Here is a 13544-nt window from a genome sequence, read left to right as displayed (position 1 = left end):
CATGGTGGCTCGGCCTGTAGTTCTAGCTACCCCGGGGGCTGAGGCGGGAGCATACAGGCTGAAGCTATAGTGAGCCATGATCGGACCACTGCACTCAAAGCCTGGTTAAGGCAGCAAGACCTTCTATCAAAAAAGAAAGAAAACCACGATGATTACGCAAGTCGCCAACCTCTCCCTCCCGATTGTTGCTATTTCCATCCAGCTACTAGTCTCCTCCTCCCGCCCGACACCTGGTGCGTCTATCTGACGTCACGAACGCGCCACACAGATTCGGGCTGCGCAACCTCTGTGGCCATCTACACGACGCGCAGATGCGAATATTCTCGCGGCGCCGGAAGTCCGGAGCACGTGATCTGGTGACAGTGCTCGCTTGGCTGTACGACTCGATCTAGGTTCTGCGGCACGGGATGGCGGAGGCGCCTCCTGTCTCAGGTATTATCCCGGCCCGAGCGGGACTAGGCCCCTTTCAGGGAACGGAAATTGGGTCAGTGACGAAGTCCTAGGGCCCCAGCTACTCATATCGCGAGAGTAGCGCATGCTAGGGCTGGGGATAGTGGCTCGGAAGGGCCAAGCCCCGCTCATCGTGCGTTCAGAGATCTCTCTTCTCTTTAGGTGGTGAAGCCCAGTAACTGGGTTTAGGAGGAGAGAGGACTTGTCCCGGCGCTGCAAGTCGGTGTGGGTGTACTGCCCTCCCACGGGCTTTTTCTGGGGCAGCGGCGCACTGACCTTCGACAGGCGGGCGTCGGCCAGGTCACAGCCCGTGACGGTGGCGGGCTCTTGACGTGTAGGGTGTGGTGTGCTCATACTGCCTGGAGTGGTGGCGTGGGCGCGAGCCGAACTCCAGTAGTTTAGAGTCTCAGCCTGCTACGAACCTAGTGTGACTCAGTCTCAGTCTCCTCATCTGTCAGGTGGGAGTAGATAAGTTAATTCCTGTGATGGCTCCCGCCCTGTACTGTACCTATTCTATAATTGTTCACTCACTCCCCCTCCTCGAGTTGCCTCAGTGTGCAGTGACAGCCTCATTTGTTCGTTAATATAACATCCATTTCCTCAGGGTGTTCCATAGATCAGTGTTTTCCAAATTTGTTGGACAGCAACCAAAAGAAACATTTTGCATCACGACCTTAAATATTGAACACTTAGATAAATATAAAAGCGAATCAGAAGTTTCTGGAAGCATTGGGGTTGGTTTGTTTTACAATCAGCAATATATTCTGTTTTCTATTTCGTTTAAAAATATGTCACAGCCCACTGCATTCATTTGATTTTATGGCCCACTCTGGGAAACAGGGCAGCAGTTTGCGGAATGGAGTTTGGAAACCATTGGTTTGAATCTTAGCTCTGTCCCCGACCAGCTGTTGGGGCACCAAGAAGACCATGTGTGTATTTGTATACTGGGTGGCAGATAAAATGTATTTATTACTATGGTTCTTAGTTTAAAAAGTTGGGGCTGGGTGCAGTGGCTCACGCCCGTAATCCCAGCACTTTGGGGGGTGAGGTGGACAGATCACGAACTCAGGAGATGGAGACCATTCTGGCTAACACGGTGAAACCCCGTCTCTGCTAAAAATACAAAATTTAGCCGGGCGTGGTGGCACGCGCCTGTAGTCCCAGCTACTCGGGAGGCTGAGGCAGGCGAATCCCTTGAACCCTGGAGGTGGAGGTTGCAGTGAGCTGAGATCACGCCACTGCACTCCAGCCTGGGCGACAGCGTGACTCCGTCTCAAAAAAAAAAAAAAAAAAAAAAAGTTGGAAAACACACTGCATTGGTATACCCTAGTCTTGTTGTGGATATTAAGTCTTCCTTGGGGTTGGAAAACTTTTTGGGCTGGTTATTTTGTTATTCTCCTTACCTAGTCCTTCCCCAGATTCTCTAAACTGGATCCATTGATCGTCTCATCCACGGGCTCATTTCTGACTCATTTCTGTACCCTTCAGTGTTTGAAGAAGAATTGGGTGGGACCTAGTTGTGAGTCATCGTGTTGAACTTTGGTGTTGTGCCCACGTTATTACCTCCAACCCGCAAAGTATCTAATGAGGCAAAATCTTCTAGTCCAAAGACCTCCTTACTCCTTTTCGTGTGCTTTAGTTTGATTTTGCTTTAGTTCCCATTCCAAGTTATTATTTTAGCATCATCTTTAGCCCACACCCTCATCATCAGTCTTTAAACAGAAGCCCAGTGCAGAGGATACCTTTCTGTCCATGAGCAGACTCTGCAATACCAGCCTTGTCTCTGGACTTTCTAATCTGCCAGTTGGATTTCTCTTTATTCTGCCCTACCCACCTGTTGGACACCTACTGTGCCATTGTGTTATCTTGGATTCAGGGTACCACTTAGTTGTGTTGTAGCCATGGTGACTGGATATCCTATTTACTAACTTCCAGCTGCTTGAAATAGTGAAAAAAAAATTGGTGTCTCTGATCTTTGCCATGGCCAGATTCCTTATCAATGTGTCCTGTTTCCCTTCCTCATGTCTCTTATGGGTTTTTTTCCTGAGGGTTTTGCCTCCTGCCTCATGTCTAGTTGAACATATCCTGTATATGAATACATGCAACCTTCTCAGGATTCTCTAGTTACATCAACTCATTACCTTAACATGAAGCACTCTTTTCCCATCCTTTACTAGGCTTCTGTAGACATCTTTACTGATCTTATTTCTGCCCTTGTTTCCAGTCTTGCTTTTTCAAGCAAGAGAGAACTACACAATACCCACTGGTCCAATTTAACCATTTCAATCTTTAAATTATCTTATGTTTCCAGGATACCTCTGCCACCTTCTGCATTTGTCTAATCCCCTTGTCACTTTGTGAGGCCGCCCATCCTACGCCTTAGAATTCTGCCTATGTGAAAGCTTTCAGGACAAACCCTGAATTGGATGAGAGGTTACTCTATGACCTTTATGATCATTCCATTCTTCACTGTATGTGTCTGTGGTATCCACTGCCCAAACTCTGTTAGCGTAAGAGCATGGTCTCTAATACACATCCTGAGTTGGAACCCCAAGTCTTCCTTGGAATACTTCGGTGGCCTTGGGCAAGTTACTTACTCTCTGTGCTTCAGTTTTCTCATCAGGAATGTAGGAATTAAATGAGTTAATACATGTAAAGTGCTTAAGATAGTGCCTGGCACATAATACCTAATAAATGTTAGGCCTTATTATTAAACCTGAAATCCTCAGCCACTATACTGCACCCACCTATGCTCAAACCTGTGTGTTTCAGATACTCTGTAGTCCTAACAGCAATGATAGAGTGCCATTTTAACCATTTTATGTGTGTTATTAACTTGCTTTACTCTTCATTGCAACTCTTTGATGTAGAGATTGTTACTGTCATCATTACATGTAAGGAAACTGGGACTAAGTAACTTTCATAAAGTCACAATAAGTGGTAAGTGACTTAAACCCATGTCTTCCAGGTCTTATCAATTTATAGTATATTCTGTATGCTACACATAGTTCTGACTTTGCTACTAATTTTATGTCCTTAGGCAAACCATTTTGTCTTTGCACTTCAGGGACTGAATTGACTGTACCAAGAAGCATCTTCTGGGGGAACATGAGTGGGTTGAAGGGGAGTATGCTTAATTTTTTCTACTTTGGGATTGTAGACCATATCATAGAGACTGTGTTTGGAAAACCCAAAATATATTCCTAGGGGAAAGAGATGAAAACTAATACACTTCTTAAGTACTATTTGTGAAATCATATTTAAATTTCTCAGTAACCACTGAAATAAGTATTGTCATGCTTTACCATAGACAAGGAAACTAAGGCTAAAAGCAGGCACGTGATATCCCTAAGTTCATACCGTAAGTTAGACAGGCGGACTTTAACCCATTTTGGCTTAGTCCAAAGCCTGTTTACCTGATATTACACAATGCTGCTTTAGTGTTTTGAAAGAAGACCACATAGAACCTGATGATTGATATCCCTGAACTATTAGCTGGCCTTAAATTTTTGTAATAAAAGAAATACGTGTATACATAGCACTTTATGGCCCAGGTGAGCATTTTTACTCAATAGCACTTAGCTGTCATTGGCTATTGGTGTTTGGTTTTTGGACATGGAATAATGATTGATTAGTCCTCCACAAGCACCTTGAACCCTCCACCTTCACTGGAAACATAGGTCTTAACAGCATGTTTATACAAAGTCCTAAGGAAAATGATTTTTAGATTTGGCTTAGAGTCTATGAGTTTCATGGATGAAGCTTAATTTCTTTACTGGCATGTCTATTTTTTATGTTTTAGGTACTTTTAAATTCAATACAGATGCTGCTGAATTCATTCCTCAGGAGAAAAAAACTTCTGGTCTAAATTGTGGGACTCAAAGGAGATTAGACTCTAATAGGATTGGTAGAAGAAATTACAGTTCACCACCTCCCTGTCACCTTTCCAGGCAGGTCCCTTATGATGAAATCTCTGCTGTTCATCAGCATAGTTATCATCCTTCAGGAAGCAAACCTAAGAGTCAACTGACGTCTTTCCAGTCCTCTCCTTATAATAAATCGCCCAAGAGCCACGGCCTTCAGAGTCAACCTTGGCAGAAATTGAGGAATGAGAAGCACCATATCAGAGTCAAAAAAGCACAGAGTCTTGCTGAGCAGACCTCAGATACAGCTGGATTAGAGAGCTCTACCAGATCAGAGAGTGGGACAGACCTCAGAGAGCATAGCCCTTCTGAGAGTGAGAAGGAAGTTGTGGGTGCAGATCCCAGGGGAGCAAAACCCAAAAAAGCAACACAATTTGTATACAGCTATGGTAGAGGACCAAAAGTCAAGGGGAAACTCAAATGTGAATGGAGTAACCGAGCAACTCCAAAACCCGAGGATACTGGACCCGAAAATACCAAACCTGTGGGGGTTTTCCACCCTGACTCTTCAGATGCGTCCTCTAGAAAAGGAGTATTGGATGGGTATGGAGCCAGACGAAATGAGCAGAGAAGATACCCACAGAAAAGGCCTCCCTGGGAAGTGGAGGGGGCCAGGCCACGACCAGGCAGAAATCCACCCAAACAGGAGGGCCACCGACATGCAAATACAGGACACAGAAACAACATGGGCCCCCTTCCAAAGGATAACGTCAGTGAAAGACCAGCAAAATCTACCTGTGACAGTGAGAACTTGGCAGTCATCAACAAGTCTTCCAGGAGGGTTGACCAAGAGAAATGCACTGTACGGAGGCAGGATCCTCAAGTAGTATCTCCTTTCCCCAGAGGCAAACAGAACCACGTGCTAAAGAATGTGGAAACGCACACAGGTAAACCTACCTAGATTGGTGGAAGTATTTTGTTGTTTTTTTTAATTTAAATTTTTAAATAAGTCATATATTCACATAATTTAGAAAGCAGAAGGTATGAAAAGTTACACGGTGAAAAGTCTCAATCTTTATTCACTGCCTGCCTGAGTTCTACCACCACTCGCTGATCCCCTCCCCAGTAGGTAACCACTTAGTTTTATGCATATCACAAGCAAATACAAATAATAATTCTTTTTCTTTTCCAAATGAGGAATTTTGTAAGGGTTTTCAAAAATGCAAATACGGGTGGTGTAGATGTCTGCTTGCAAGATTGTATTTGAGTTGTGAAAGCACAAGTGGTGGGTCATAACACCTCTGCTGCCTCTGTTGGTTTCATCCTGCGTCGTCTCACCTGCCTCATCTGGTCTGCTTAGTTGCAGCAGTTCCTAACTGATCTTGTCATCTCTTAATTTCTCTTTCAGTTCACCTCTTAAACCAGCATCAGAGAGCAATCTGTATAAAACACATGTTTTATTTATTTATTTTTTTGAGAGGAGTCTCACTCTGTTGCTTAGGCTAGAGTGCAGTGGTACCGATCCTGGCTCACCACAACCCCTCCTGGGTTCAGATGATTCTCCCGCCTCAGCCATGTGCCACCATTCTCAGCTGATTTTTGTATTTTTAGTAGAAATGGGGTTTCACCATGTTGGCCAGGCTGGTCTCAAACTCCTGACCTCAGATGATCCGCCCGCCTCGGCTTCCCAAAGTGTTGGGATTACAGGCGTGTGTTAGGATTACAGGCGTGAGCCACTGCGCCTGGCCTAAAACACACATTAAACTGTGTCACTCCCCCGCTTAATTCCATTTACTGCTTCTGCCTTACTCAACAGGCACATCTGCTGCCTCAGTATCTACCACATTTTATTCCCTGGATTCTACACTTTTTTGTCTTTGCATGCTGTTGCATGTGGCTCCCTCTCTCTAGAATTTGTCACTCAGTTCGATGGCGAAGTCTTATTCATTTTTCAAAAGCTACTTTAGGCCAGGCATGGTGGCTCACATCTGTAATTCCTGCACTTGGGGAGGCTGAAGTGAGAGGAACACCTGTGTTCAAGACCAGCCTCGGCAACATCGGGAGACCCTGTCACTACAAAAAAATTAAAATAAAAGAATTAGCCAGGCATGTTAGCGCATGCCTGTAGTCCCAGACACTCAGGAAGCTGAGGTGAGAGGATCACTTGAGCCCAAGAGATCAAGGCTGCAGTGAGCTATCGTACTCCAGCCTGGATGACAGAGCAAGACCCTGTCTTGGGGGGGAAAGATTTACTTTAGTCACATGTCCAGGGAAACTTTTTTCACCTCTATAGATAGCATTAATCTCTTACAGCCCTTACACTTACGTCTTTCTCTTATATTTGCATGCTTCTATTACAGAACTTAGTACCGGAAACCATAGTTTATTTATGCTTCATTGTCCTCCGCTAGTCTGTAAGCGCCTTAAAAACAGACACTGTGGGCCGGGCGCGGTGACTCAAGCCTGTAATCCCAGCACTTTGGGAGGCCGAGACGGGCAGATCACGAGGTCAGGAGATCGAGACCATCCTGGCTAACACGGTGAAACCCCGTCTCTACTAAAAATACAAAAAACTAGCCGGGCGAGGTGGCGGGCGCCTGTAGTCCCAGCTACTCCGGAGGCTGAGGCAGGAGAATGGCGTAAACCCGGGAGGCGGAGCTTGCAGTGAGCTGAGATCCGGCCACAGCACTCCAGCCTGGGCGACAGAGCAAGACTCCGTCTCAAAAAAAAAAAAAAAAAACAGACACTGTGTATTTCTTTTCTTTTTTTGTAACCCTGCTGCCCCACACAGCTCTTGAAACATAGTAGGTACTCAGTTCTGACCGTTTAAAAGTTCATCCTTATATTGAACTAAAAGCTTCTTTCCTTTCCTTCCTATCCTTTGGTTCAAGTTTTATCCTCTGGAGCAGCATAGCAACTAGTCTTTCTTCTCACAGCTCCCCTCCTCCTTATTGCAAATCAGCTTTATGCAGTATTCGAAGACATCTATCATTTTGCTCTAAGTGTATATTTCATCAAGCTAAATAATTTTATTCTGCTAGCTCTTCCTCATGGACCTTCACTATCTTAACCCCTCTCCAGTTTAATGTGAGACACAGCCCAACCCTTGAAGCCATCTACCCAGGGCCTGTTTTTACACCAGCCAATCATTCTAGTTGCTTGTTCATCAGGGTTGTTCTTGGAACCTCAAGGTATATGTGAAGCAAAGCAATGTTATACCAGAGACGTTATTGAATCCTTAAGACTGGTTAATAATTACCTCTTGTTTTATAGTGAATTATCACAATGTAGTGGCTTATGATAACACACATTTATTATGCCACTGTTTCTGTGGGTCAGATGAATGGGTCCAGGTTAGCTGGGTTCTCTGCTCAATGTCTCCAAATTTGGCTAGGGATGTGATCTCATCTGAGATCTTTCAATCACTGGTTGTTGGTAGGATTTAGTTCCTTACATGTGTTAGGACTGAGGTTCCTGTTTTCTTGCTGGCTGTTGGCCAGAAGTGTCTCTCAGCTCCTAGAGGCCACCTGCGTTTCCCTGCCACATGGCTCTGTACACAGCATGATAGTTTGCTTCTTTGAGGCCTGCAGGAAAGCAACTGCTGCCACTTCAGATCTCTCTGACTTCTGTTTGATTTTTCACCTCTTTTAGAAGGGCTTACCTGATTAAGTCAGGCCCACCCACACTCAAGGGGAGGAGATTATATAGGGTATACATACCAGGGAGGTGGGAATCTGGAAGACCATCTTAGAATTCTGCTTAATAAATCTCTTGGGGCCTTAACATTCTCACATTATTCATATCATTTTTGAGAACACTTCATTCATATTTATTGCATAAATACTACGTACTAAGCACTGTTCCAGGTACAGGGACTACTGGTGGAATTTACATTCTAGTAGGGAAGACAGGCAGAAAGCACTTAGATATTTAATATGTCAGGTGGTGATAAGGACTAAAAAGAAATATTAAGAAGGTTAAGAGGACAGAGTGACAAGAGTGCTGTTTTAGATAGGTTGACGTCTTTGATAAGGAGACATTTGAACAGAGACAAGAATGAAGTACAAAAATGCACCTTGTGGCTGGCTTGAGAAGAGCATTCTAGGCAGAGGGAGGAGCAAATTTAAATGTGGAGGGGGTATTATAGGCAATGAAGATGGGGGCAGGAAAGGTGGTCAGAGAAATAGCAAGGGCTGGATCATGTGAGACCCTTAGATTTGGTTCTGAATAAGATGAGAGGCTGCTAGAAGGTCCTGGGAAGAGGGATGGCATGATCTTACATTCTGAAATAATCGGGGGCCGGACGTGGCGGCCCACACCTATAATCCCAGCACTTTGGAAGGCCAAAACAGAAGGATTGCTTAAGCCCAGGAGTTTAAGACCTGCCTGGGCAACTTAATGAGACCCCATCTCTGCAAAAGGCAAAAAAATAAAAATTAGCTGGACATGGCAGCACATGTCTGTAGTCCCAGCTACTCAGGAGGCTGAAGTAGGAGGATCACTTGAGCCCAGTGGGACAAGGCTGCAGTAAGTAGTGATCATGCCACTGCACTCCAGCTTGGCTGATAGAATGAGACCCTGTCTCAAAAAAAAAAAAAAAAAAAAAAGATTATTAGGCTGCTGTGTGGAGAACAGGCTCTAAGAAGGCAACAGGACAAGTTAGGAGGCTATTGCAGTTGTTCAGGTAGGAGATGATGGAGACTTAGACTGGAGTAATAGTGGTGGAAAAGGTAACAATTGGATAAATTTTGGATGTATTTGGAAGAAAGATTTTATGCTTGAGCAACTTAGAAGAATAGAACTGGCGTTCACCGAAGTGTCAAAAGCCTGGTAGAGAAAAAGGTGTTTGTTTGTAAAATGTTTTAGTTTGGAATAATTTCGATTTATAGAAAAGTTGCAAAGATGATTCAAAGAATTCCCATATATCTTTCACCCAACTTCCTCTAATGTTAACATCTTACATAACCAGAGTACCTTTGTTAAAACTAAGAAGGGCCGGGCGCGGTGGCTCAAGCCTGTAATCCCAGCACTTTGGGAGGCCGAGACGGGCGGATCACGAGGTCAGGAGATCGAGACCATCCTGGCTAACACGGTGAAACCCCGTCTCTACTAAAAATACAAAAAAAAACTAGCCGGGCGAGGTGGCGGGCGCCTGTAGTCCCAGCTACTCAGGAGGCTGAGGCAGGAGAATGGCGTAAACCCGGGAGGCGGAGCTTGCAGTGAGCTGAGATCCGGCCACTGCACACCAGCCCGGGCAACAGAGCAAGACTCCGTCTCAAAAAAAAAAATAAATAAAATAAAACTAAGAAATTAGCATTGGTATAATCATATTAACGAAACTACAGATGTTATTCAGTTTTTACCAGTTTTTCTGCGAATGTCCTTTTTCTGTTTCAGGACCCAATCTAGGATACCACGTTGCATTTAGTCATGTCTTCTTAGTCTCCTACCACCTCTGACAGTTTCTTCATCTTTCCCTTTTGGAAAAAATGTTTTTGCTTTTGTTTTATTTACTTCTTGTTCAGGGAAGATTTTCTTTTAATTTGGTTAAATTTCTGTAATCGCAATACTTTGGGAAACCAAGTCAAGAGGATCACCTGAGCCCAGGAGTTCAAGACCATCCTGGGCAACAGAGGTTGACCCCATCTCTACAAAAACTAACAAAAAAAATCAGCCAGGTATAGTTGGCACATGCCTGTGGTCCCAGCTACTCAGGAGGTTGAGGTGGGAGGATCGTTTGGGCCCGGGAGTTTAAAGATGCAGTGAGCCACGATCATGCCACTGCACTCGAGCCTGAACTTTGGTGACGCCTATAACTTTCACTGAAAGAGGTTGTGGAACAGACTAGATATCACTCATTTATTCCTTTATCCATGAATTTAAGAAATATTTAATGGAGCACCTAGTATATGCCAGACACTGGAAATACTACACTCAGCAAGGTAGACAAGACTCTACCTCCTCACAGAGTTTTCAGTTTCAGGGTGTTCTCTCTTTCTTTTGACATCAAAGCGAACAATCAGAAAGTAAATCTTAGGAGAGCCAATATTATGGAATATTACAATGTGTGCTTTTGAGTCAGATAGTTTGACAAGTTTGAATTTTGACTTTTAAATTTCTAGTTTTGTGACCTTGGATAAATGACCTAATTACATGAAGCCAGTTTCTTCATCTGTAAAATTGTATCTATGTTGTAGCCTTTTTTTGTTTTTTGAGAAGGAGTCTAGCTCTGGAGTGCAGTGGCACGATCTCATCTCACCACAACCCCCGTGTCCCGGGTTCAGGAGATTCTCCTGCCTCAGCCTCCTTAGTAGCTGGGATTACAGCCGCATGCCACCACGCCCAGCTAATTTTTGTATTCTTTTTTTTTTTTTTGAGGCGGAGTCTCGCTCTGTCGCCCGGACTGGAGTGCAGTGGCCGGATCTCAGCTCACTGCAAGCTCCGCCTCCCGGGTTTACGCCATTCTCCTGCCTCAGCCTCCCAAGTAGCTGGGACTACAGGCGCCCGCCACCTCGCCCGGCTAGTTTTTGTATTTTTAGTAGAGACGGGGTTTCACCGTGTTAGCCAGGATGGTCTCGATCTCCTGACCTCGTGATCCACCCGTCTCGGCCTCCCAAAGTGCTGGGATTACAGGCTTGAGCCACCGCGCCCGGCCAATTTTTGTATTCTTAGTAGAGATGGGATTTCACTGTGTTGGCCAGGCTGGTCTTGATCTCCTGACCTCATAATCTGCCCGCCTTGGCCTCCCAAAGTGCTGTAATTACAGGTATAAGCCACTGTGCCCAACCTGTTACAGCCTATTTGAGAGGACTAACTAATAATATGTAATGTGCTTGGAATGTTGTATTTTAGTTTAGTTTTATTCTTTTAACTTATTTAGACCTGAAAGCAAATAACAATAATATTGTGAAATAAATGCAGTGCTAAAAGTATGTACTCAAAAAAGCATCTACTCACACTCACACTCAGTTTTGAGAGTATCGAGAGTATCTGGCTGTACTGAAATCTGGAAAGACTTTGCTGCAATTGTGTTTGAGGAAAAAATCTGGAAGTGGGTGAAGGTATTCAGGAATAAATCTGGGAGGATTAAGCTGATAACTACACACTGGTCTCTGTCATTGGATGTGGAGCTCCTGTAGCCAGGGACTGTAACACCACCATGGGGCTTATGGTAGGCACCAAGAATATCTTTGTTAAGGGAATGACTAAAGACTTTCAGGGCAACTGCTAGAGCCATCTCACCACTCATGGGTTGTTGGAACCTGCCCAGACTTGGGCTTCTTATAGCTGACACTACAGCTTCATGAGCCCCTTCCTAACCTAAATCCATGGATCTGATAGATTTAGAGGATCCTGGAAAATAGAAAATGCAAAGCAAGATTCTGTATTGCCCAGTGGATCCTCAGGCTTTGTTACAAGGGTCGTTTGGCTACTCTGCTATTTTCCTGGGAATGTTTCCTTAATTATGGGAATCCCCACCTAGTGTCTCCTTCCTAAATCCTCTTCCTCAGCATGTTCCTGCCCCTTATTGGCCTCAGTCTGAATAGCCAGCCACCTTACCCAGAATCAGATAGCCCTTAAAATCTCTGTGTTTGGATTCTTCTCTTGAATGACTTGATGATCCTTGGTTGATTAAAGTGAGAAACAGTTTTTTGTGTTTGAGTGTATCTTTTTTATTACTTTGTTTTTTAAACAGGTTCTCTGATTGAACAACTAACTACAGAAAAATACGAGTGCATGGTGTGCTGTGAATTGGTTCGCGTCACGGCACCAGTGTGGAGTTGTCAAAGCTGTTACCATGTGTTTCATTTGAACTGCATAAAGAAATGGGCAAGGTCTCCAGCATCTCAAGCAGGTCAGTTAATTCTCTCTTCTGAGTGGTTATTCTCACCCATTTGATGTATTCAAGTATTAAGCCCAGCTTTAAAAATACAGTTTAATTTCTCTTGACTACTTTTTCTGCAGGGAGTGTATGTTACCTTGATCATGTGTTTCAGATGACCAGAATTAAGTTATAGATCTTAAATAAACCAGCTAAACATAACAATATTAAAACATATTTTAGGATACGATAAAATCAGTCACTCATATTGAAAATGATGGCTTTTACTTATTATTTTTTCTTTGACATACTGATTTTATTTCCTGTGGATACATACACAGAAGTGTGATCGCAGGATCATATGGTAATTCTATTTTTCATTTATCTTCTCATTTTTGGCCTGGTGTGGTGGCTCATGCCTGTAATCCTAGCACTTTGGAAGGCTGAGGCAGGTAGATCACCTGAGGTCAGAAGTTCAAGATTAGCCTGGCCAACATGGCAAAACTCCATCTCTACTAAAGATATAAAAATTAGCCAGGCGTGGTGGTGGGCACCTGTCATCCCAGCTACTTGGGAGGCTGAGGCATGAGAATTGCTTGAACCCAGGAGGTGGAGATTGCAGTGATCTGAGATTGTACCACTGCCCTCCAGCCTGGGTGACAGGGCGAGACCCTGTCTCAAACAAACAAACTAAAAAACTAAAAAACAAACAAACTAAAAAACATCTTTTTTTTTCATTTTTAAATTCTTACTATGCATACATAATAGTTTACATGTTTATAGGGTACACGTGATATTTTGATACAAGCATACAATGTGTAATCATCAAATCAGGGTCATTGACATATTAGGATTCCAACACCTCAAATATTTATCATTTGTTTGTGTTAGGAGCATCCCAATTCTACTATTCTAGTTTTTTTGAAATATACAATAAATTATTGTTAGCTATAGTGCTACTAAACACTAGATCTTGTTCCTTCTATCTAACTGTAATTTTTTTTTTTTGAGACAGAGTCTTACTCTGTTACCCAGACTGGAGTCCAGTGGTGTGATCATGTCTCACTGCAGCCGTGAATTCCTGGACTCAAATGATCCTCCTGTCTGAGACTCCCAAGCAACTGAGGCTACAGACGCATGCCACCACATCCAGCTAATTTTTTTTTGAGACGATCTGCTGTGTTGCCCAGTCTTGTCTTGATCTCCTGGGTTCAAGCAGTCCTGCATCAGCCTCCTAAAATGCTGGGATTAGAGACATGCGCCACCATGCCTAGCTAGTGGGTTTGTTTTTTTTTTTTTGTTTTTTGTTTTTTTTTTTAAAGGGAGTCTCGCTGTGTTGCCAGGCTGGAGTACGGTGGCATGATCTCGGCTCTCTGCAGCCTCCCACTCCCAGGTTCAAGTGATTCTCC

The 13544-nt window shown here is 43.9% G+C and overlaps 1 protein-coding gene across 4 annotated transcripts in view; it reads left to right on the top strand.

Moving 5' to 3' along the window:
• The first annotated feature begins 256 nt into the window (after positions 1–256).
• The window catches only part of NFX1 (nuclear transcription factor, X-box binding 1), an 86033-nt gene continuing 72745 nt past the window's right edge, over positions 257–13544 (top strand). For all 4 annotated transcript variants that reach the window (XM_023203342.1, XM_023203341.1, XM_023203340.1 and 1 more), the window contains exons 1-3: positions 257–432; positions 4253–5260; positions 12010–12168. In XM_023203342.1, the coding sequence (XP_023059110.1) occupies positions 408–432; positions 4253–5260; positions 12010–12168 (1192 nt within the window). In that variant the 5' untranslated portion in view covers positions 257–407. The remainder of the gene's footprint in view (positions 433–4252; positions 5261–12009; positions 12169–13544) is intronic.

Source organism: Piliocolobus tephrosceles, chromosome 14 (genome assembly GCF_002776525.5).
Source record: "Piliocolobus tephrosceles isolate RC106 chromosome 14, ASM277652v3, whole genome shotgun sequence".
Classification (NCBI taxonomy): Eukaryota; Metazoa; Chordata; class Mammalia; order Primates; family Cercopithecidae; genus Piliocolobus; species Piliocolobus tephrosceles.
Note: the sequence above shows the minus strand (reverse complement) of the source record. Positions and strands in the feature narration are given on the sequence as shown.